Source organism: Dendrobium catenatum, unplaced genomic scaffold (assembly GCF_001605985.2).
Source record: "Dendrobium catenatum unplaced genomic scaffold, ASM160598v2 original_scaffold_268208, whole genome shotgun sequence".
Lineage (NCBI taxonomy): Eukaryota > Viridiplantae > Streptophyta > Magnoliopsida > Asparagales > Orchidaceae > Dendrobium > Dendrobium catenatum.
In genome coordinates, this window is record NW_021586606.1 from 421185 (window position 1) to 444153 (window position 22969).

General features: G+C 38.9%; 1 protein-coding gene across 1 annotated transcript; it reads left to right on the forward strand.

Annotated features, from left to right (window-relative positions):
• Positions 1 to 2644: 2644 nt before the first annotated feature.
• On the forward strand, positions 2645 to 5956 carry LOC110098537 (lysine histidine transporter-like 8). Its single transcript, XM_020825397.2, has 5 exons — positions 2645 to 2965; positions 3891 to 4024; positions 4652 to 5079; positions 5155 to 5286; positions 5389 to 5956. Exons 1-5 carry the CDS (start codon positions 2655 to 2657, stop codon positions 5872 to 5874), a joined length of 1491 nt encoding a protein of 496 aa, XP_020681056.1. The 5' UTR covers positions 2645 to 2654; the 3' UTR covers positions 5875 to 5956.
• The last annotated feature ends 17013 nt before the right edge of the window (positions 5957 to 22969 follow it).

Below are 22969 nucleotides of genomic sequence, written 5' to 3' on the forward strand. Positions count from 1 at the left end.
TTTTTTTTTTTTAATTAAAAATGCATTAACAATAATAGCTAAAACCATTGTTAAAGGAACCATTAGTAATGACTTCTAAATCATTAATATAGAGATTGAATTTAGTAGCCAATGGTTGGATTTTGATAAAATAAAAACATGAAATGCTTAAATAACCAATAGTTTCTGATGTAGGGAGATCGACATAAAGGAGATCAAAAGAGCAAAATAGCTCAAAGAATCAAACAATGAAAATACTGTATTTTTCAAAAATATTTCATATGTATCATCCTAATTCCTAATTACATTAATAACTTGTAAATATAAATACTATAGAAGATTCTAAAAAGTTCTAGAAAGAAGGAACCAAAGCTAAATAGAATATATTATTTCTATGGCATCATAATCCTAAGATGCGTCACTTTCGTTTTGATTTCCTTCAAATTTTTTTTTTTTTTTAAGAAAATGTATAATGGAAGGTCACTATTGTGAGAGCTATCAATTTCAATTATCAGGCAAAATATTAATAGATATGTGACTTAATTGGTATCTCTCACATAATTTGCGCTAATAAGAACTCAAATCATGGTGCATTAATGTATGCATCCTGGGATACATTTGTAAAATTAAGGGTACCTTTATAAATTTACATTTTTTATCATTAATTTAAGAGCCACAATTAATCATGGATGACTAAAGATTCGTTAGGAACAACTTTCTTATTGTTTTATTTTTTTTCAGATTGTAATCATAATTTTTATTTGACCATTGCTTTTTCATTGATTTAAAAAAAAAAAGACAAAGAATTTATTTTCTACAACAATTTTAAAAAATTACTTTCTTTACATCAATTTTACAAAACATAAAGGTTTCGATTGGGACTATTTTTCTATTGATTCTTAAAATAGCTTTCTAGTTTAAAAATTAAAATTTTGATACTAAAAAATTATTTTAAGCTTAAGTAAGAAAATTGTTCTAAATGAACTCTAAGAATATCATCCCAAGTCCCAACCAAATTGTTTTTTCATTGATTGCAAAAAAAATTTATACTAAAAATTTATTTTAAGATATAATAAAAAAATATTCCAATTGAAGCCTAACTTTCATATAACAAGAATGAAAACAATCTCATTTAGCCTCTTCTACCTAAACAATTATTACGTCCGGTCTAACCGGACGTAGCTTTACGTTCGGTCATCACTGAGTTACTCGGTATTTGCTCGGTATTGCTAGGTATTGCTTAGCAATAACGAGAAATACCGCTCTGTGAAGACCAATACCAAGCATACCGAATTTTTCTAGTATTGCTCGGTGTTGCTCGGTATTACTCGGTATTTGTCTTCACATAATGGTATTTCTCGTTATTGCCGAGCAAAATCGACAAATACGTGATTTTGTGCCTGCTATGTGGCACAATTTAGTGCCGACCAAACATACCTCTACATACGGTGACCGGACCAAATAAAAGTTCCTTCTACCTAGTTGACAAGAGTTGTTGCCAGTACGACTCAGATGAAGCGTGACTCATTTTTCCAATAAAGTTTGAGTGGTGTTGACGAGCAGTCAATAGAACCACGGGCTGATTTCTTCTATCCTACGCACTGCTTTATCTTGGTAGTGGGTAGACTTGTAAGTCAGCCTGCCAAAAAAACACATGAGAAATAAGGGGTCCCAGGCAGGTCATCTTAGTAAAGAAATTTCAGCGCTAGAGAAGAACTTAATACATCTCAAAAGCAGAGGACGTATATGAACTGAGAAAATATAATAGAACTAATAAAATAAAATAGATTAAAGAGAATAAAAACTATTTTGTATACACATAGCGTCTAGTTCCATTCTTTATACTAGTAAAAAGAAAAGAGTCTAATAAGTATAGATTCATAAAATATCATAACATTTCTTTTCTTTCTTAAAAACATAATTCCTCTTTTTAGGCCTTTGAATTGATACCCTACCCCGATGTTCCGGTTAGACAATGAAATGTTTCAAAATAGAAATAAAAGAATGAAAGGATCCGATAGGTTTGATCTTTAAATCCAAATTATATTTGTTAGCTCAAATGGGTTTTTGAGTCTTCATCGAAAGGAATAAATGAATAGGAAACCGATTACAATTGATCTAATTGAGATCTCTAGAATATGGAAAGAATATTTATTCTTTTTTTTTTCATTCGAAAAGGGTCATTCTTCTATGTTCTATTCTAAAATTCTGAGTATTAATTAAGAGATTTTGAATTTAAATCTTATATATTTATATATGATATGTATATGAATTTAACTTAATTGATCTAAATATTCCGAAAAAACAATAGGTAGCCCGCATTCAACTCCAAATTTTTACAGCTGAAAAATTGGCTGGCGACCCATAACGGTTTGATTCAAAAGTTAGATTCTAAAAAATAAATATTTTTAAACAAAAATAAAAGCAGAAGCAGATGCCCCATTATTTTTACTTTTTTAAAATTTATCTTTTAATTTTAATATTCATCTTCTCATTCTCTCCACACATAAATTTGTATCAGAAAATATAAAAAAGTTGATGCTAATTTAGTTGATTAAAAATTCTAAAAATTATTTCAACATTTCGTCAGCATGTCTCCAGTGTTTCTGCTCCTCCTATAAATACCCATTGCAGGTTTACACATTCATAGATTTCAACTAAAACGCTTGATATCTATGGCCGGCGAGGTGACCGACGTGAGCTCGCCACCGGTCAAGGTGGCCTTCGTTTCGACGCCACCGACCAGAATGCTGTCACCGCTGGAAAAGTCGATGGCAGTGACCACACCGACGGGGAAGGCGGTGGCGAGCATGCGAGGTTATTTGGAGGAGGTGGAGCAGATAGCCAAGCTCGACCGGCAGGACGCATGGCTTCCGATCACAGAGTCCAGGAATGGCAACGCCTTCTACTCTACCTTCCACTGCCTCTGCTCAGGAATTGGCTTTCAAGTTCTGGTGCTTCCTGTCGCCTTTACCTTTCTTGGTTGGTATGTCTTTGTTCATAGCTCTCAATTTCCTCTTTGCGAATTCCTAGCTGATTCAAGGTAGATGGGTAATCGGGAATATGGAAGGTCAAAGGCTCGTTTCTTTGACTTTTGGATGATATTTAAGGCCATTCCATCCATAAATACTAACAGAGCAAGCTCTCACAATTTCCACTATTAAGTTTGATACATCATTAAAAGATTTTCCTGATCGGGCAGGAATTTTAAGGCAAAATCAAGCGGAAAACTTCCAAAATTAAAATTGTGACAATCCGAACTCCAATATCAGCAAACTTACAGTTGAATTGAACGTTTCAAAAATACGAACCCGACGACACCAAATTCGACTCAATCCGACTCCAAATGGGTGCACATCAAGGGCCCGAAGTGCTGTTGGAAGGTTAAAGCCACAATTTGGATTACCAAATGGTTTTGAAACATGACATGCTTATAGTCGAATCGAGCGGCTCGACAAGACGAATCCAACGAGCCCAAGATCACAGAATTCCGGCATCATTAAGACCTTTAAATGTCTAGCGAACGGTTCAAGATCAAAGGATATATTCAATATCGGTATCGCCGTGTATATTTTAGCCCGCAACAAAGTTGGACTTTTATAATATGATATTTGATTATAAAATTGTCTGCTGATAAAAGCAGATCCAATGTTCGTTTAAAAAGCTCTTTAATTTCCTCTTAATTCTTCCATTTTTTTTTATCTTCTGAAAGATGGCCTCTTTAATTATATACTGAAGAGTAGAGGCATAGTTAATCATAGACCCAAATTTTCAAATATTTCTATCTCCAAATACTCCAAATATAATTGACGGAGCAGCAAATAGCAAGCTTGAAGGCATTAGAAATAGATTTATTCTTCATTATTCAAAAAAATTATACGAATTTAGGCTAAACTTTCAAAGTTTTGTAGGATATGGGGGACGCTGTGCTTGTCCTTGGCATTCATCTGGCAAATCTACACTCTCTGGCTGCTTGTCCAACTTCACGAATCAGCCACTGGAATCCGCTACTGCAGATATATTCATTTAGCGAAGGATTGCTTTGGTGAGCCCATCTCCATTCAATCACTCCTGCACTTTCGACATAAGTATTGAAACAAAATTTACTTTGCGTAAAGGGTGTCAATTTTGGGTCACGGGTCGGGTTTGGGTCGAACCGACCCAGCACTATTCGGGTCAATCTGAATCCGACCAATTTTTGCGAACGGGTCGGTCTTTTGGACCTGAACCCGACCTGCTTCAGGCCCAGGTCAACTGACACGATCCGAATGACTCGGAACCGTGAAAAAATTGCTAGTTTTCGGGTCAATTTTGGGTTTCCGGGTCAAGACGATTTTCATGTCAATTTTTGGGTCGGGTTCGTGTTAAATTTCTGGTCAAAGGATTAACCCAAACCTGACCCAATTGCAAGATATGTTTATGATCTTAATTATCGTCCATAAACAAAATTAGAAGAGTAATTTAAATTAGGAGCATGAAGAACTTTTACAATACGTAAGAGCTAAAACCTGGCCAGCTAAATCCAAGTGGCCTGAAGGTCAACTCCGAAGGAATTCAGAACCCATTAGTTGTTAGAGAGAATTATTTTCACAAAATTATTTTACAATTTAGCGCTCATCATTCAAACAAAATTCCTAAGGCCAGAAAAAAGCTCAATCAATCTTCATTTCAGGAAAAAGGCTTGGCACCCTACTTGCCAAATTCCCGACCATGTACCTTTCGGGCGGAACCTGCTCTGCCCTCGTCGTCGTCGGTGGCGGGAACATGAAGCTCTTCTTCGAAATCGCATGTGGTCCGACATGCCAGTCGGAGCCGCTCTCTACCATCGAGTGGTACCTCGTCTTCCTCTTCATGGCCGTGATCCTCTCGCAGCTCCCGAATCTCAACTCCCTCGTCGGCGTCTCCCTCGCCGGGGCAATCACCGCCGTATCCTATTGCACCATTATTTGGGCCGTCTCGCTCAGCCTGGGAAGGCTTCCCCACACTTCTTATACTCCTGTGGACGGCAGAGGAAGAATCAATAGAATGCTTGACATCGTCAATGCCATCGGCATCATCGCGTTTGCCTTCAGAGGCCACAACCTTGTATTAGAGATACAGGTCACAAAATTTAAATTTTTTTCCCCCTCTTTTGATTCATCTATTAGTAATTGCTCATCTGAATTGATCTGACAGGCTACAATGCCATCGACTCCAAAGCATCCTTCTCGCATTCAAATGTGGCGAGGAGTGAAGGCTGCGTACCTCGTCGTCGCGTTCTGCTTTTATCCAATTGCAATCGGAGGCTTCTGGGCATACGGTAACAAGGCAAGTAGAAGAAGATGGCGCTTCTTAATTACACTTCTAATCTTTTCTATATATCTTAACAGTTCTTCCATGATCTAGCTAAAGAACGCTAATGGCTTGCAGATACCTCCGAGCGGGATTCTTCACGCACTGTTTGCATTTCACGGCAACGATACATCTCGTGTTGTTCTGGGTTTGACGTGCCTCCTAGTAGTCATTAACTGCCTGAGCTCCTTCCAAATCTACGCAATGCCGGTTTTTGACAACCTGGAAGCAGGGTACACCGGAAAGAACGACAAGCCTTGCCCGCGGTGGCTGAGATCGGGGTTCCGAGCAGTTTTTGGATCTGTGGTGTTTCTGATAGCAGTGGCGTTTCCTTTCTTATCGGACCTGGCGGGTCTCCTTGGGGGAATTGCTTTGCCGGTGACGATGGCTTATCCCTGCTTCATGTGGATAGTGATGAAGAAACCGGAGAAGTTCAGCGCAGTGTGGTGTGTTAACTGGGCGCTGGGGAGCTTGGGGATGGGATTGAGTGCGGTGCTGGTTGTAGGAGGCTTGTGGAGGTTAATTGATGTTGGTCTTAGCGTCCGGTTTTTCAAAGCTCAGTGATTGTGTACGAGCCTGTGTAGTATTTAGAGGTCACATCATATTATTTTGGGTAAATGATCAAAATTTATAATTAGATGATAAATCTGTTTTAATTAAATTTGACTGCGTAATTTTCCCTCTTAACTTTTTTTCTTAAACAAGTAATCCTCTTGTTATGCTTTCTTAACTGAGGAAGGAGCACTTCTTAAGTAAAGGTGTCAAAATTGGGTTGTTGATTGGGTTCGGGTCGGACCCGTAACTGACTGACCCTTTTTGACACGACCCTAACCCAACAAGTTTTTGCAAGCGTGTCATAAAATTTAACCCGGACCTGACCCATCGGGTTACCGGGTTGACCTGATCAGACACGAAACGGGATTTCAATCGAAGAAGCACGTGAATGGGAGGAAGAACGTTGTAGTTTGTGACGTCACTCTAGTCGAAGCCGTCGTCAGACTGAATTTTAGAGGGAAGAACGTCATCCTCGAGACTGGAAAGGAATTTCGACGGGACGGAGTACTCGACGGACAACCTAGGGTTTAGCCTAGGAAGGATTGCTGCCTAGTGTTTAGCCTAGGGTTAGGAAGGAATGTCGTCGTCGTCGACAAGTTAACGGGGACGTTGGATAGCGGTCGGCGGGGCCGCGGGACGGTTCTCTTTGAGGAGTTCGCGAGTCGGCAGTCGGGTTGACTCATGAGTCGTGAGTGCGGGCAGGAATTGATTCGGCAAATGAAATTTCGGATCGATCCGTGGCATTGTCGGGTTTCCGGGTCAACTTGAACCCGACCCGATTTTTAAAACGTGTCAATTTGTTCAACCCGAACCCAACCCATTTAACAAATAGGTTGACCATAGCCCGAAATTTTCAGATCGGATTCGGGTCGGATTTTCATATCTTGTCAAATATTGACATCCCTATTCTTAAGCCTTCTTGCAAGAGAGAGAGAGAGAGAGAGAGAGAGAGAGAGAGAGAGGGGCAGGGAAAATGATTTGTATTGAATTGATCTTAACAAGGGCACGTTATACGTTATACATCATTCTGCAATCTCTATTCATAACAAATCCACCCCGATCTGATGTCTTGTGAAACATCCTAACTAAAACCTGACCACTACACAACAATTCTCTCGTTTTATCTCTACTTGACTAATTATATGAGTGACTGAAAATATCGGTCTTCACTCTCCCGGCTTGAATTCCTCTGCATACAGTAATATTTCACTAACAAAGATCAAGGAAAACGATTGAAATCTGCGTATAAGAGGTGTCATGGTTAATAATTGGAGGAACTTGAATATAAATATGACCTTAAGGCAATTAAGGGAGTAAAAACTAAGTCTTCTTTAGGGATAAGTTTTTGTCAGTATTTTTTCAATATTTTTTTTTTTAAAAAAAATTGCATCAAAAAATAATAAAAAAAATTATCCCAAATTAAATCTAAAGACGGCAAAGCTAATTTTGACCTGCATTATATCAATTTCGAGATTGATCCCAAATAAGTGATGCATATGGTTATGATTACAAGCTCTCTAGTGTTTGATGACACGATAGAGTTAAGTCAAATCTACCTAATTTTTTTTTTTTTGGGACATTTAGGCCATTTAAGGCAAACTCACACACACAACGCAAACACAAAGACTCGAACCCTGGACCTCTTAGTTGGAAGCCTAAGCTCTCAACCAATAGGCCAAGGAGAGTTGTGTTCTACCTAAAATTTGTATTGTAGTTTTTTTTTTTTTTTTAGAAAAAAATAATCAATATATTAGAGTCAAAAAGGGTTACAACAGATACAGAACTAACACAATAAAAAGGATACACCAGATAAAGAGCAAACACAAAAAAAAAAAAGCTAATTGAAACCAAGGAGAGCGGGCCTCAATAATCAGCCGAGACTCCCTAGTATCCCTGGAGCTCTCACGGACCATGCAATAAGGTGAATAAAGCGCACCAGTCAATCCACCAATTTGAGAAACATCACCAAAGGTTTTGTCACCAGCTCAGACGGACCGAGGACACGAAAGCCCCAGCCTACATCATTTGCCCTACAATCCTCCACAACGACCAAAACAAACAAATAAGCAATCCAGATAAAACAATAGGGAAAACTCATTATTGAAAAAGGGGTTATCTTCTTCTCCTGCCTCTCCCACGAAATTTCCTACGAGATGCAACAGAGAGGACAGGTCTATCTCGAACCAGTTTAAACTCTTTTCCAGGGTCAGAGCCACCACAATAATCCGAATATGAATCGGATTCGGATTCATATTCAGACGAATAATGCAACCAATCAACATGAGACCTTACATCCAATCCAAAATTAACACCCACATGGTACATCAGTGCTTGGGGGCATCAAATTCACCGGCACATTAACAACATTATTAGCGCAAACCAGCAATCCTTGCTCAGCCATATTTTCCACCCGTCCACACTCCTCGTTGAGATCCACAGACACAACAGTATTTTCCACCCTTCCACAATCCTCCAAAACACCCAAAACAGGAGAAGCAACATTATCCAACCCACCGGAATCCCCATTAAGACTCAGCCCCGAGTCAGACAAAACCGAAGCTTCGACACCCAAAACAGGCACCGGAGACGTTGTGGGATCTAACGAACCAAAACAGGACAACAACCCAAAACATCACTATTTTCCGGCACCAGAGCTACGATCGGAAGAACTCCAACCTCAGCACTAGAAAACACACCCAAATTCTCACCTACCAACGGGGCAAGAGATCCCACAACACCAGGAGAACAAACCGGTGAGTCAACAGTGGGCAAGGTAGCGGGCACAACCTCAATATTAGCAATATCACTACCCAAAACCTCCAGCACAAAAGGAGCAGCGACAATATCAACATTTACAACACAGTGGGTGGCTAAATTTACGTTCGGAATAGAAGAATCGTTAGGAATCACAGCCGAAGCAGGACGGCAATTACCCGAGTATGTCCAATACATTTACATGCAGCACAGAAATGAGGAAATTCATCTAAAACCACCTCATGGACATAACCTAAAGTTTCAGAACCTAACCAAACTTGCTTAGGATAAGATTTTGTTATGTCGAGTTCGACTAACACATGCGCATTTGAAGGACGGGAACCAACAGAAGTTGCTTCATCAATTTTCAAAGGCTTGCCAAAAATCTCACCAAGCCCAAAAAGAATCCGTGGGGAGAAGAAGTGAGGACGAAGATGCGGAATTGAAATCCAGATCGGGATAACCGGCGACACAACACCGATATCCAAGCTAGACGACTATTTTGTTAATTTCATATAGCAATTAAAGACAAGGATTGCTGGTTAAGGTATTGATGAAAGCTTGAACGCTTCCAACTTGTATTGGAGAGGTGTTTATCATCATTCGTTAACTAAACCTAATAAAGTAAAACATGGGTTGATCAATGTTTGATCAGTTGATTTTATGTTATTGGCAGAGCCCTTGGTATCCATTGGGTACCCACGTTATGCGTGGGCGGGCTTAGCCCACCCACATGCACTCATGGCTTCTTTCGAGATGCTGTACACACCCATACCCACCCAATTTCTATGCTTTTTGAACGTATTCTATCATAGATTGATGGCATTGAGGCTTATGACCATTTTCTCTACTTGCAAACTTTCTTGCATCTCGGAATTAACCGTGATCCCAGCATATGTTGTTCAGTGTTGTGCATTGCGCAAAGAGGATTACGACAATATATGTCATACTGTGATTTGCAATGTCAATTGATTTATCCCCTCATGTTGAGTACCCAACTATACCAACCAACAGGGTCATGGGCATACCCATACTCATTGCGTATGGGTTGGTATGTGGGTGGATGTGGGTAAGAGTATGGGTACCCAGTACAAGGCTCTAGTTATTGTTCACTTAGAAAAAGTAATTATACCTAGAATTCAAAATAAATTTCATAATCACCTAAATTTTAATATATTTAAATTAAAAATTAATATGAACTTATTTGAAGATGGTTTACATGAAACAAATTTAGGCTTTGTTTGGGACGGGTTTTTTACTATTTTTAAAGCAATTTTTTATTATGGGCAAATTATTGCATCAGGTCACCTGACGGAGAGATCCGTTCGGATCTCTCTCTGTCTACAGTAAAGCGCAAGTAAAGCGCAAGTGTGCTACAGTAACCTGCGCTTTACTGTAGACAGAGAGGATCCGAACGGATCTCTCCGTCAGGTGACCTGATGCAATAATTTGCCATAAAAGTAAGCTTCATATAACTCTGTGATATCGGGAGTATGAGTGGGCCGGAGAATTGGGCCTATTTAGGAAAACAATTAGCACAGCTCTCCACGGCCTAGGCTTGGATATATCTCCTCCCATTCCTGTGCAGCAGAAGCTTGGGGAGATGATATTGTGACATAAGTGATTTAATATAAATATTCTTTTAACTATAATTAAATAATTAAATAATTTATAGTTAATAAGTTTAATGAAATTATTTAATCAGATAATTCTTTTCTTATTTTGTTTTGTTTTAGTTATTATATATTTTATTCCAAGTGGAACATAATGGAGATAAGCAAGGAAAGGGGCTCCGAGAACTCGATAGAGAGGAGCTAGGGCATCTTCATTTTTCTTCCTGTGAGAGAAAGAAGAGGAGAAATATTTGGATTTTTGTCTGTGAAAAGGAAAACCTTTGGTTTTTTCACGTCGTATTCCAAAATGTATATCATACATCATTGCATGCAATTTCATCATTGAAAATATTGAAGTTGATAATGCGACAATGGTTGAAGATATTAGCCAGGAAACAACTTTTAGAAGACTGAATTATAGAGGACTTTGTGCGACAATGGTCAGAGATTATAATTAAGCAACGAAGGTTGGAGGGCCCTAGTTCGACAACTATGGTTAGAGGTCGGAGGACCATAGTTGGGTAACATAAATAAGAGGATCATAGTTGAATGTTGATGGTCAAAACACCATAGTCGGATGACAATGGTCAACGGATAATAGTTGGTAGAAGATATAGGGAGGATAATAGTCAAGCGACGGTGGTCAGTGAATCATAGTTGAGCGGCTATAGTCGAAGGACAATTGTTGGGCGATGATAATTAGGTGATCGTAGTCAAGCAAATAGTAGTCGGATGATTATACTATGGTGATAGAGATAAGAGGATCATGGTTCGGTAATAGATATTAGAGGATTGTAGTCGATCGATTGTGCTTACAGGAGCATATTTAGACAATGATGGCCAGAGATAAAAAATTGTTTTTAGAAAAAAGTGGTCAGAATAATCTGGTAATGATGATCGGAGGACAATAGTAGGATGACGAAGGTCAAAGAATCGAAGTCGGGTGATGATACTTGGAGGATTCACTACAGGAAAAACAGTGAAATACCGGCGGTCACTAAACCGCCGTTAGACCGCCGGTATTTTGTAAAACCGCCGGTAATCTTACACTAACCGCCGGAAAAAACCGCCGGTTTTCATTGTTTTTCCTGTAGTGATTATAATTGAGCGCGGTTGTCAAAGGTTAGAGGACCATGATCGAGGGATGATGGCCATGGGCTCATAATTGGGCAACAGTGTTCATAAGACAATAGTTGAGAGACAGAGGCCGAAAGATTATAGTTTGACAACATATGGTAGAAGGTTAGTAGTCGAGCCACGTTGGTTAGAGGTAGAAGGATCATAGTTAGGCGGCATATGATGGAGGAAAATTGAATAATGATGATCCGATGATAATAATTGGGTGACTGTGGTCAGAAGATCATAGTTAGACAATGTTGGTCAAAGAATTATAGCCAGCGAAGGACCATTATCAAGTGTCGAAAGTCAAAAGGCCATTATCGAGCGATAGTATTCAGAGGATAATAGTTAGGCAATGGTGGTCAGATGATAGTGATCAAGTGGCAGTGGTCAAAGGAATGTAGTTGAGCAATGGTGGTCAGATGATCATAGTCTAGCGATAATGGTTAGTTTACCATAGTTGGGAGACATGGTTGGAGAATTGTAGTTGGGCTATGGCAATCCAACAATATTGGTCGGTAGGTGTTCCAACAAAATGATTAGATAGTCTTTTGATGATGATTAGACTTTTTTCCAACAACAACAATCGATGGTGTTCAAGTGTGACAATCGCATGGGGTTTCAACTATGAAAGTTAACTAGTGGCTCGATGATGGTTGGCATGGTAATCAGGTGGAGCTCGAAGATTCTTAGAACCTTTGAACTCTCTTGAATCTCAAGCTCAGATCCTAACTCTTACTCCCCTCCATATCAAAAGTGGGGTCCTATTTATAGATTTTAGAAACTTGCATGCCTCATAAATATTGCCAAAATTTGAAACATTCAATTTAACTACCCATATTAATTCCCTTAATCATAGATTATTCCTTCAACATTTAGATAACTTTATCATGTTGAAATTAAGCCATCTTTGGATCTTTGTATTTGTCCCTTCAAGATGTTTGATTCAATTATAAGCATACAAAATTTTGAGAACTTTTCAACGTCAAAGTATTGTTATAAAATTTCAAATTATTTTTTAAGTACTTGAGTTGTGCTCATTCTAACTTAGATTCAACCACTTTTGATATCATCGGGTTTGTCTCGTTGTGTCGTTCGGTTTGACAATAGTTTGATGAAATCAGAATTCCTATGTTCATGAAATTAATTTTTGAAATTTTTTATTTAAATTTTCATTAAGATTCATGCTTGATCAAAATAATTTTTGATGATATATCAAGGGGTAAAAATTTCAACTATAGAAGAAGATCAAGTGTTCACCTTGGACTTGGAGTGCTTTTATCAAACATAATATGTTTAGAAATGTTATAACTTTCATTAATATTCTTCGCAAGAAACATAATATTCATACCATTCTTATACATGGCATAGTCAAGAAGCAAGACTAGGGTGACAATTTTTGACACGATCCGAAACACGACACGAATCCGACATGGAAAAATCCGGGTTAGGGTCAACTCGGACCCGAAACGGGTCGGGTTCAACAAATCAACCTGTTTTAAAAATCGGGTCGGGTTCGTGTTGACCCAATAACCCGAAATTGACACGAAAACTCCTATTTGACCCGGAAACCCAAGATTGACACGTTTTTTACCCGATTTTGACCCGAAAAATCGAAGATTGACCCTATTTTGACCCGAAAAACTAGCAATTTCATGTCAACTTCGAGTCATTCATGTCGGGTCGGGTTGACCCGGACCCGAATCGGGTCGGGTTCGGTCCGGAAACCTGACCCATTTTTAAAAACGGGTCGAGTTTGGGTTGACCCGAACAGTGTCAGATCAGTTTCGGGTTCGACCCGAACCCGAATTGACACCGCTAGAAACAAGCACATGGCATACTAATTGCTATTATGCTTATTAGAAAAATCGTTAGACTTACGCGTAAAGCATAGAACAAATACCCCAATGAGAGAAACACTACTCCCAGCACTTTTGAAAGAAATTTTATTAGTGACATGGATAATCATTTTCATCTCCATTGTCTAAACTCATAATTAATAATCCTAGCATGAAACGTACTTCTTATTGTCTAAAAAATATATTGATTATTCTTTGAACAATGCTATTAAGTTCTATATTGTTTTTTTTTTTCTATATTGATAATTCTTTCCCATGCAAAAGTTCTGAAAAAAAACTGTTTTTTAGTTTGAATTAAAAGAATTGTAAAGTAAAAAAATTTAAGAATATAAAATTTCCCCAATTAAATTTTGTTGTATTTAAAATTCATTAGATTTGCCAAATTAATTCCAAATAGATTAAAATTTATGTCACTGTTGCCACAAGCCAATACCACTTGTAGACCACCGGCACTCGCTCTTGTAGACCACCGTCACTCGCCGATGCCAACACTATCACCGCTTACTGTTGTATGTTATTGGCCACCACCGCCGCCACTATAGCCTACTATCTTTGTCGTTGTCCAATGCAACGACCAACCATCTCTCGCCGCCACACGATGCAGGTCATCATCATCGCCACTTGCCACCTTGCCATCATCAACGACGGATTTTATTGTTCTATAAAAAGTAATACAGTGCATGGCTGCAGCTTCAAATGATTATAGGTTAATATAGACTAGGTGATTGAGGTTAATTGCACATATGACTTAAGTTTAATTAAAAACCGAATGTTTGAAATTTGAATAGATACTGGGTAACTACAAATAGGTGTACATATGCTGACGTTTGAAGTATAGATTGAGTTTTGAATGATTGACAATTAGATGATTGTCAACCAACAGATCAATACGCAGGAGTCTAGATAGATCCTCATGATCTCATACATAAATGATGTCAACATATGCAGAATATCCGAAGTTTGTAACCCCTTTAAAACAGCCATCTAGGCAAAGAAAGAATACCATAACACAAATCTTTTATGCCAAACATAAGGCAACAATCAAATCTTGTAAAATCATTATAAAAATCAGTTTGAAATCTTTTAAAATAGGTAATAGATCCCAATTCCAGACAATGCAAGAGCTAGAAGAAATATGAATAGAAATATTACGTACCGATGTTTAAGGAAATCAAACGATTAATAAAATCAAGCAAAGACCATTTACCACCAAATATAACCTCTTCACTAAAACTGAGTGCCAGGTAGGGCTGCAAGCGAATCAAACGTTCGACGAGCTACTTGTTGTTCGGTTCGATTAAAACTCGTTTGTGATCGTTTAATTAGCTAAACAAACAAACTTGAAAAATATTTTAAATAATCGATTATTAAATAAACACTTGAACACTAATGCGTTCGGCTCATTTATGTTCACGAACAACATCATGAAGTTTGTGAACAAGCTCGACATTAAGCTCGATAAGAAGCTCGATAAAAGCTTGATTCGTGTTCGATTTTGAACTCGTGAATAAGCTAGATAAAAATAATTAATATTTGACTATAAAATTAATAAATATAAATAATCATTGCCTTTGTTATATATATAATTGATTTTATTATAAATGTGTTTGTTCATAGATATGTTCATGAACGTATTTGTTTGATAGTTAAAAAAAATTCGTTAAATATGTTCGCGAACAAGCTCGATAAGCACTAAATGAGCAAACATGAACTGAACATGAACCGAACATGAACACTCATTAATTTAAATGAATCAAACATGAACACAAACAATAAAGCTCGAATAAACATGAACCAAACTTGAACAAGCTGATATTAAATGAACACAAATATGAACACTCAAATACTCGGCTCGACTCGGTTCGTTTCCAGCCCTAGTGCCAGGAAGGACTAACATTAGGGAGTAAATCAAGCACAGGCCTGCTTCCACACCAAAGATCCCAATAAAATGAAAGAGAGTTTTTAGCAGTAATAATAAAAGAGATTCCATCGTCCACAGTCCAAACCAAAATACAAATACGCTACCAAAAACTTGAAGCCTTGGAAGGAGGCTTACAAAGAGAATCATATTTATTCTTAACCTAGTCGGCCATCATACCATTATCATTTAATATTTTCCCAATAATAGAACAACTAAAAGCAAAAACTAAAGCATGCAGGCCCTGAATGCTTAAACCCCCCACAACGTTTAGGTTTGTAAACATCTTTCCAAGCTATGATATGCATTTTTTTTGCATTAATATTGATGCAGTGCTGGTTATCCTATCTGATCACAGAGGTTCATCATACCACAGTTTTAGGCCTCCACTTCTTTAATTCCTTTTTCCGTTTTACTGGTACACTTTTCCCTTTTCTTATGTTACTCTACTTTTAGCAAAAGGGTTGTTAGAGCTATAGAGAGAGAAATTATATATAGGAGCCACAGATAGATGAAGGGCAATTTTTGTTGTTTCAGAACCTTGACAAAGTTCAAGTTTAATATACAGGCCTCTGACGCCTTCTTCTTCTTCCTCTTCCTCTGTCTTGTGTTCTTGTTTGCTTGTTGTTTTCTCTTGGCAGGTCCTTGGAGTACATCAAATATCACCATGAAATAGAAAATTTGAGCAGTTATTTTCTAATAAATTTAAGACAAGACTTAGATAAGATCATACACTACAGGAAAATTACTTATTACCGGCGGAATTTTCCGGCGGCTTTCCGGCGGTCAGTTTTCCGGCGGCTTTCCGGCGGGTTACCGGCGGTTTTTGACGGCTTATTTTCTGCAAAATTTTCCGGCGGCTTTCCGACGGATTACCGGCGGCTTTCCGACGGCTAATTTTCCCGCAAAATTTTGCCACGGCTTATTTCCCGCAAAATTTTCCCGCGAACTTTTCCGGCGGCTTTCCGACGGATTACCGGCGGCTTTCCAACGGATTACCGGCGGCTTTCCGGCGGTCACATTTCCGACGGCTTTTCCGGCGGCTTTTTAACATTTCCGGCGGCTTTTAAAAATTTAATAAAAAAATGAATAAAATTTTAAACATTTAAATGATTTAACAAAAAATTATTAAAAGTTAAAATAACTATTAACTTAATTTTCATCTTAAAATTAATTAGTTAGTTATTTTTTATTTTTTATTAAATATTATTTTTTATTTTAAATTAATTAGTTTTAATTTTTTATAATTAAAGTTTTTTTTTTATTTTCTGTGTGCAAGTAGTTTAAATAATAAATATTGACGTTTTACACATATTTACTTCTTCAGCAAAGCGGTCCGTGTAATTAATAAGATATTATTATAATTATGTTGTAATTAATTAGATATTTTTATAAATTATTAGATATTATAAAATTATTAAATTATTAGATATTATTAGATATGTTGTAATTAATTAGATATTATTATAAATTATGTTGTAATTATATTATAATAATATATTTTTATAAATTATGTTGTAATTAAAATTATGTCATAATATATTTTTATAATTAATTATTTTTAATATAGATATTATTTTGTTTTATAACCTATCATCAAGTGGCGGGGGTTCGAACCTCGCCGCAGGCGCCCGCATGCATGGCGCGCAGGCTAGGCTGGCCAGTCGGGTCGGTTGTTCCCAGGCAGTCTGGGTTGCTTGGGCGGGCATTTTGGGTTAGCTATGGGGAGGGCTGAGGGTAGGGCACTTGGGCTGGCTCGATGGGACTGTTCAGGTTAGCTAGATGAGGGCGAGCTGCTAAAGTTGAAATTTTTTTTATTGTTTTTTCTTCTTCTTTTTTTTCGGCGCATACATAATCTGTCAGAAATATTTTTCCGACGAATTTTTCGCCGGAATTCCGTCAGAAATATTTACGGCGAATTATTTTACGCCGGAAGAGCTTTTCCGACGAGCGTTTTACCATCGGAATAATTTACGCCTGAAATGCTCATTTCCTACGGATTTTAGTCATTTTTCTGACGAAAATGAACGCCGGAAAATTACGTATTTCCTGTAGTGTTAGTAATAGAAAAACAAAGAAATTAAATTGCATATGCCCCGCAAATGAGATAATCTTAGCATACTATCTAGAAAGTAAAAGTAAAATCAGATCCCTTAAGCCTTTTAATAGAAATAAAAAGGCACAAATACTTCATAATCATCTGAGAATTAGAGATTTTTAAAACTGGACAAATACGATCAGGCTCAATATAATCTTTAGAAAATATGTTCAAACTTTTATTATGTTTAACAAATAGACCAAAATAGCTAGCAAAATAATCCAAAATTTTCTTTAATTTCTCGGCATTAAAAAACAATGCTTTACCCAACACCAAAATATCATTTACATAAATAAAATGAGAAATATAAATATCTCTAGATGTCATAACCTCAAAATGAGGGATATAAGACTTATCATCCATCAAGTTGGATAAAACATCCTTCACAATAAAACTAAGGAGATAATGGTTAACCTTGTCGTAGGCCAGAAGGAAAGCAAAAAAAAAAAACCTTCTAAAGATTCGTTAATAGTTATATAAAAGAATATCTCTTCAATACAACCTTTTATCCAATAAATAAAAGAATCTGGAGAACCTTTTTGAGCCATTTTTTTATAAAAGAAAATTTCTAAAAACAATATCAAACGCCTTTGTGAATATCAAGTTTTGCTTAAAAATGTTTCGCTTTAGCATAATTAAACTCCATCAATAACTCTGGGGCTAATAAAATATTATCCGTAGAAACTTTCTTTTTGATAAACACAGAATGATTAGAGTGAATAATATGAGACATTACATTTTTATTCTATTACCCAATATTTTAGCAACTATTTTATAAAAAATATCGCATAATGAAATAGAGCTAAAATCTTTATCAAAGAGGCACGAGTGCATTTAGGAATAAGAACAATAGCCGAAGTTTTCTGTAGCCCTAGGCATTTTATTAGTAGAAAAATACAACAAAATTACTTTGCAGAATATAGGACTAATTTTAGAGTTTATCGGAGGCATTTTTTAAAATTTCGAAAGTATAACCATCCAACCCCGGGGTTAAAGAAGTTGGAACATAGAAGACCACCTTCTTGATTTCCTCTATTGGGTGCCATAAGACTAGGCATAAGCATATCAGGAACTTTCTTTCCCACCAGAATAACATTAGAATAAGCTAACTGCAGTTAAGGAGAGTTAAAAACCTTTTTAAAATATTGAATAAAAGCTTCAGATATATAATTTAAATAAATAATCAAACATTCAACTGTATAAATAGCCTTGATATTATATATGTTTCGTCTACCACAAATTTTGGAATATAAAAAGTCCAAGTCAACCTCTCCATTAGGGCAAATTGATGCGGTGCATTTTAAGCTAGAATGGTTCCTTAGGAGTACTTTATCTAGTTTGTTATTAACTTCTAGAATGCTCTTTTGGTCTTATAAGTATGAGGTCTTGTAGAAGAAAAAGGTATTGAATAATATAATATACTCTTTGAAGCTTTTGGAGCATTTTTTCTTCTTCTTCTTCCCTGAATTGGGAAACCAAAATTCTTCTTGCAGGTCGAGTCTTCCAACGATCCACTACATCAGTTGGTATCAGAGCCTGGACCATGTGAAGATCAATGAACTGCGGAAGAAGGTCGATTGTCGACGACGTTCGAAGCCGTAGAACAAGGGCGGTCGACGAAGATCGACGCCGAATAAGATGGGCGGTCGACGAAGATCTCCACCGAAGGAGATGGGCGATCGACGACGATCGACGCCGAAGAAGACGGGAGATTGATAACTATCCGCCTCTCGAGCTTCCACTCAAATGGCGTGATCCGCCGCCGGAATACCCTCCCCTCGAACTTCCGCTCAAATGGCGGAATCCATTGCCGGACCATTTAGTCCGCAATCAACCCGCGGCCTTCGCCCGCGACGGCCTCCGCGACTCGCCGTCGCTCAGGCCTCATTTAGTCTCCCATGATCCTTACGCCGCTTTGTCTCGCAATCACACTCGCAATCCCGACCCCCTCATCCCAGATTTCAACGGCCACCGAAGAAGAAGGGATGCCGATCGTGCGCAACGCCGGGAAACCCTTCAGTTGGCTCAAGTGGAAGCATCAATCGATTGAATAAATGCTTTATGTGTTAATGTCTTACAATCGGTGGAGAGAATCATGAGCAGGCTGGCAACCATACCGTCCCCGTAGCTCATCTGCTCCACCAACACACAGGCACTACCGAACCTAGTTCCGCCTGCAGATTCGCCTGCAAACAATCACTCTGTCGCCGATTTCAACTCCGTCGTCATTCCCATACCCGACATTCAACCCGAGCCCGCTGCCCGCTGCTACCACGCCGCCATTGCTGTCCGCACACACTAAACTCCCAACTCCGCCTTAGGACATTCACAATCTCGTCGTTACCGCTCCTCCGATGCTAACCGATCATACAGAGCATCCACTCCAGGCGCTGGTGACCGACGCCGTCCTTCATTCCGTTTCAACATCGTCCAAGGGCTCTGCAGATATCGATGGAGAAAATGAAACCGCGCCTATCATGTCGGCTGGATCCACGATCATGGTAGGAGACGGAGAGAATTAGCTTTCAGCTAGAGCATCACCGCTCTCTGCATCGGCTTCGGACGCTTCCTTATCTGATAGGGAGGTTGACGCTGTTCTTCCAGCTTCCAACTCCACTCGCCGACAGCAACCCACCAGGCCACCGCCGACCGGACTCCTGCACACTCCGCCGCCGATACCACTCCGTCGTTAGCGTCTCGCGACACCATTCCTCCATTGCCGCACACCCCACTCCGACGGCAGTAGACAGAGAACACACTTGGCTATCGCGACGTTGCTCCAGGCCTTGAGCTCGATTTATCACGACCAGATCCCAGTCTCGCTGCCTGCTCCGATTCCGTCGGGATGGAGCTCCACTGCAGAATTGTCGCCTTCCTGCATTGCCTGCGGACGGCAACAAGGCAGTGCGGGTTCCGGACACTGCCATGGATGGAAATTATTCTCAGCTCCATGTACTTAATATAAGCAACTACACTCTCTCCGATGCATTCAAATCACAAGTGAAGCCTTCCAAAAAAATAGAATTCAAGTATCAAAGAGGTAGTTCAGGATATGGAAGCCACGCAACTTCTATGGTGGCAGGACATTATTTCTATGATTTAAATGGAAGAGCTACAGGAGCAGGAAGTTCTACTGCTGCTAGCTCGGATCATTCTGAGGACTCGAAAGCCTTGGATCACCACCATCGCGGGCCGGCGGCCAGAATCTGGCAGTCGAGTCCGCTGATAATGAGCCTGGATTGCTCAGCTGAAAGGACTGGGCTTAATTCCACGCCGGAGATTGAACTAAATGCTAACTTTATTCTTTTTATTAGGCATGTTTTCCCTGCAGGTGTGAATACGCCCTGTCTAAATTTTGCAGACAAAACTGTTTATCTGCAATGCTCCCCAACTGCTCGATATAATGTCCACGAAGGGTTCGATCCTACATTGGTGCGGCATTGTATTATTTATAATATGGGCGATGGAGAAGATAAGTGGGAGCACTTCTTGGCTGTTGTCAATGTGGAGGATTCACTGAGTATGCAGCTGACTGCTTTTGATTCCATTAATAACAAAGAAGATATCATGGTTGAACCTTCCAAACTGATCGCAAAGTTGACAAAGATAGGTGCAATTGGTACCAAGGGTACGCCAACTGTGCATCAAGGCATGCATGAATGTCTTGAGATTATTGATTGGGCCACTCATAAGTTTACTGCGGATGCTTTGGTTGTGGTTGCCCCTTATTCAGGCCAAGTGATTTCCAATGGGAATTATCCAATATTTGAGCCTCTTAAGGCTTGCTCTTTTGATAAGGTGAAACCGGTGAGAGGTGGCATGATGGAGACATTGCATGTTTGGAGAAAAATTTCAGACAAGGGTGACACTGCGGTACCTGAGGCTTCAATGGAGAGGAAAGTTGCTAATTTCGGAAATAATGAGAACAAAATCTTCGATCTGGTAATCTGTCTTCTGCAACCTCTTTGTCAATACTGCGTCTCGACGTAGCCGAGTCCTTTTACGCTATGGGAGAATGATGCGTTGCATTTTAAGCTAGAATGGTTCCTTAGGAGTACTTTATCTAGTTTGTTATTACCTTCTAGAATGCTCTTTTGGTCTTATAAGTATGAGGTCTTGTAGAAGAAAAAGGTATTGAATGATATAATATACTCTTTGAAGCTTTTGGAGCTTTCTTCTTCTTCCCTGGATTGGGAAACCAAAATCCTTCTTGCAGGTCGAGTCTTCCGACGATCCACTACATCATAAATTATTACATCCGGTCACCAGATGCGGAGATAGGTCTGGATATTAATAAAATATTATTTTAAATTAAGCGCGTCAAAAGCGTAGGTAAAGCGTAGTCAAAAGTGCAGGTAAAGCGCACCTAAAGCACAGTCAAAAGCGCATGTGACGTGGCATGTTTTTATTGAATGTTCGAACCTATTCTGCTCGTCCGGTGACCGGATGTAATAATTTGCCCTCCATTAGAGAGCCATCTTGCTTTAGCTCTTTGGGAAATCCAAGAAGACCATAAAACATGATAATGATTAATTAGAGAATTAACCTCTTTTGAAGAAGTGTTCAGATTAATATCCAAAGCATTCTTTTGAATTTTTTGCAAATTCATCTTTTTTTTTTTTCTGAAGCTCAATAATTTTGCCAAATAAATAGTTAGAGAAAATCTACGATTGATTTTTGATATAACCTTCCATATTTTTCAACCTATGAAAAATTTCATAAATTGGACTACCAACACTAGGTTAAGCAAAAAACCTTAATAAGTAAATCCCAAATTTTTGACTTATAACACCAGTAGTTTTTAAATAAAATTTGATGCTTAAAATTATGCACGCTATTATTAAAAAAATCAACGCTAATTGACGGGCTGCTAGGGTTTCTTCTCACCGCCGCCAGGCTGCTGGTTTCGTTACTTCCTCTTCCTCCTCATCCTCAGGCTTTTGCCGGAGGACCCTCTACTGGGTTTTTCTGCTTCCTGCTCCCTGTTTTTCTCATGGAGCCTCTCTCTGCTTCTGATTTCCCTTCGCTTTCGGTGCATGCAGGAGGATCTTCCTCCTCTGCACCTTCTCGCGTATGGAAGAATATTGTGATAGACTCTGTTCCCATATCTAAAGATCTACCCCTCTCTTTTCTCCCACACAAACCAGATATCATCCCTTTTGCTGGGGATCGCCTGGTTAAAGGGGCGAAAAACTGGAACCTTTGTTTGGTCGGATACTCCATTGGTCGTCGTCCTTATTATGAAGCTCTTCTTCGAGCGATTCGCAAAACCTGGACCCTTAAGGGCTCGATGCAACTTCTCTCTCTATCGGATGGGTTCTTCCTCCTTCGTTTCACCACAGAGGAAGATTATGAGATGGAATGGTCTAAAGGCATGTGGTTCTTTCTGGGGAGGCCCTTTCTGCTTCAAAAATGGTCGCCTAAGTTCCGAAGGTATTTCACGCATCGCCAGCAAAATCGGCATTCCGTTAGCTGTTGACGCTCTTACTGCACAAAAAACACGTCTTACCTTTGCTCGCGTCTGCATCCAAGTAGACGCCTCTGCCACTTATCCTGAGGAGATTCCGATCTCTATAGAGGACGATGTCTTCAGTCTGAAAATTCAATATGAGTGGAAGCCTACTCTTTGCGAGCACTGCAAATCGATGGTGCATGCCTCCTCTTTTTGTCCGTCAAAACCTGAGGCTGTAACCTCAAATGTCATGCATCCTCCTCAGACCTCGCTTCGTGGCCGAAGCAAGAG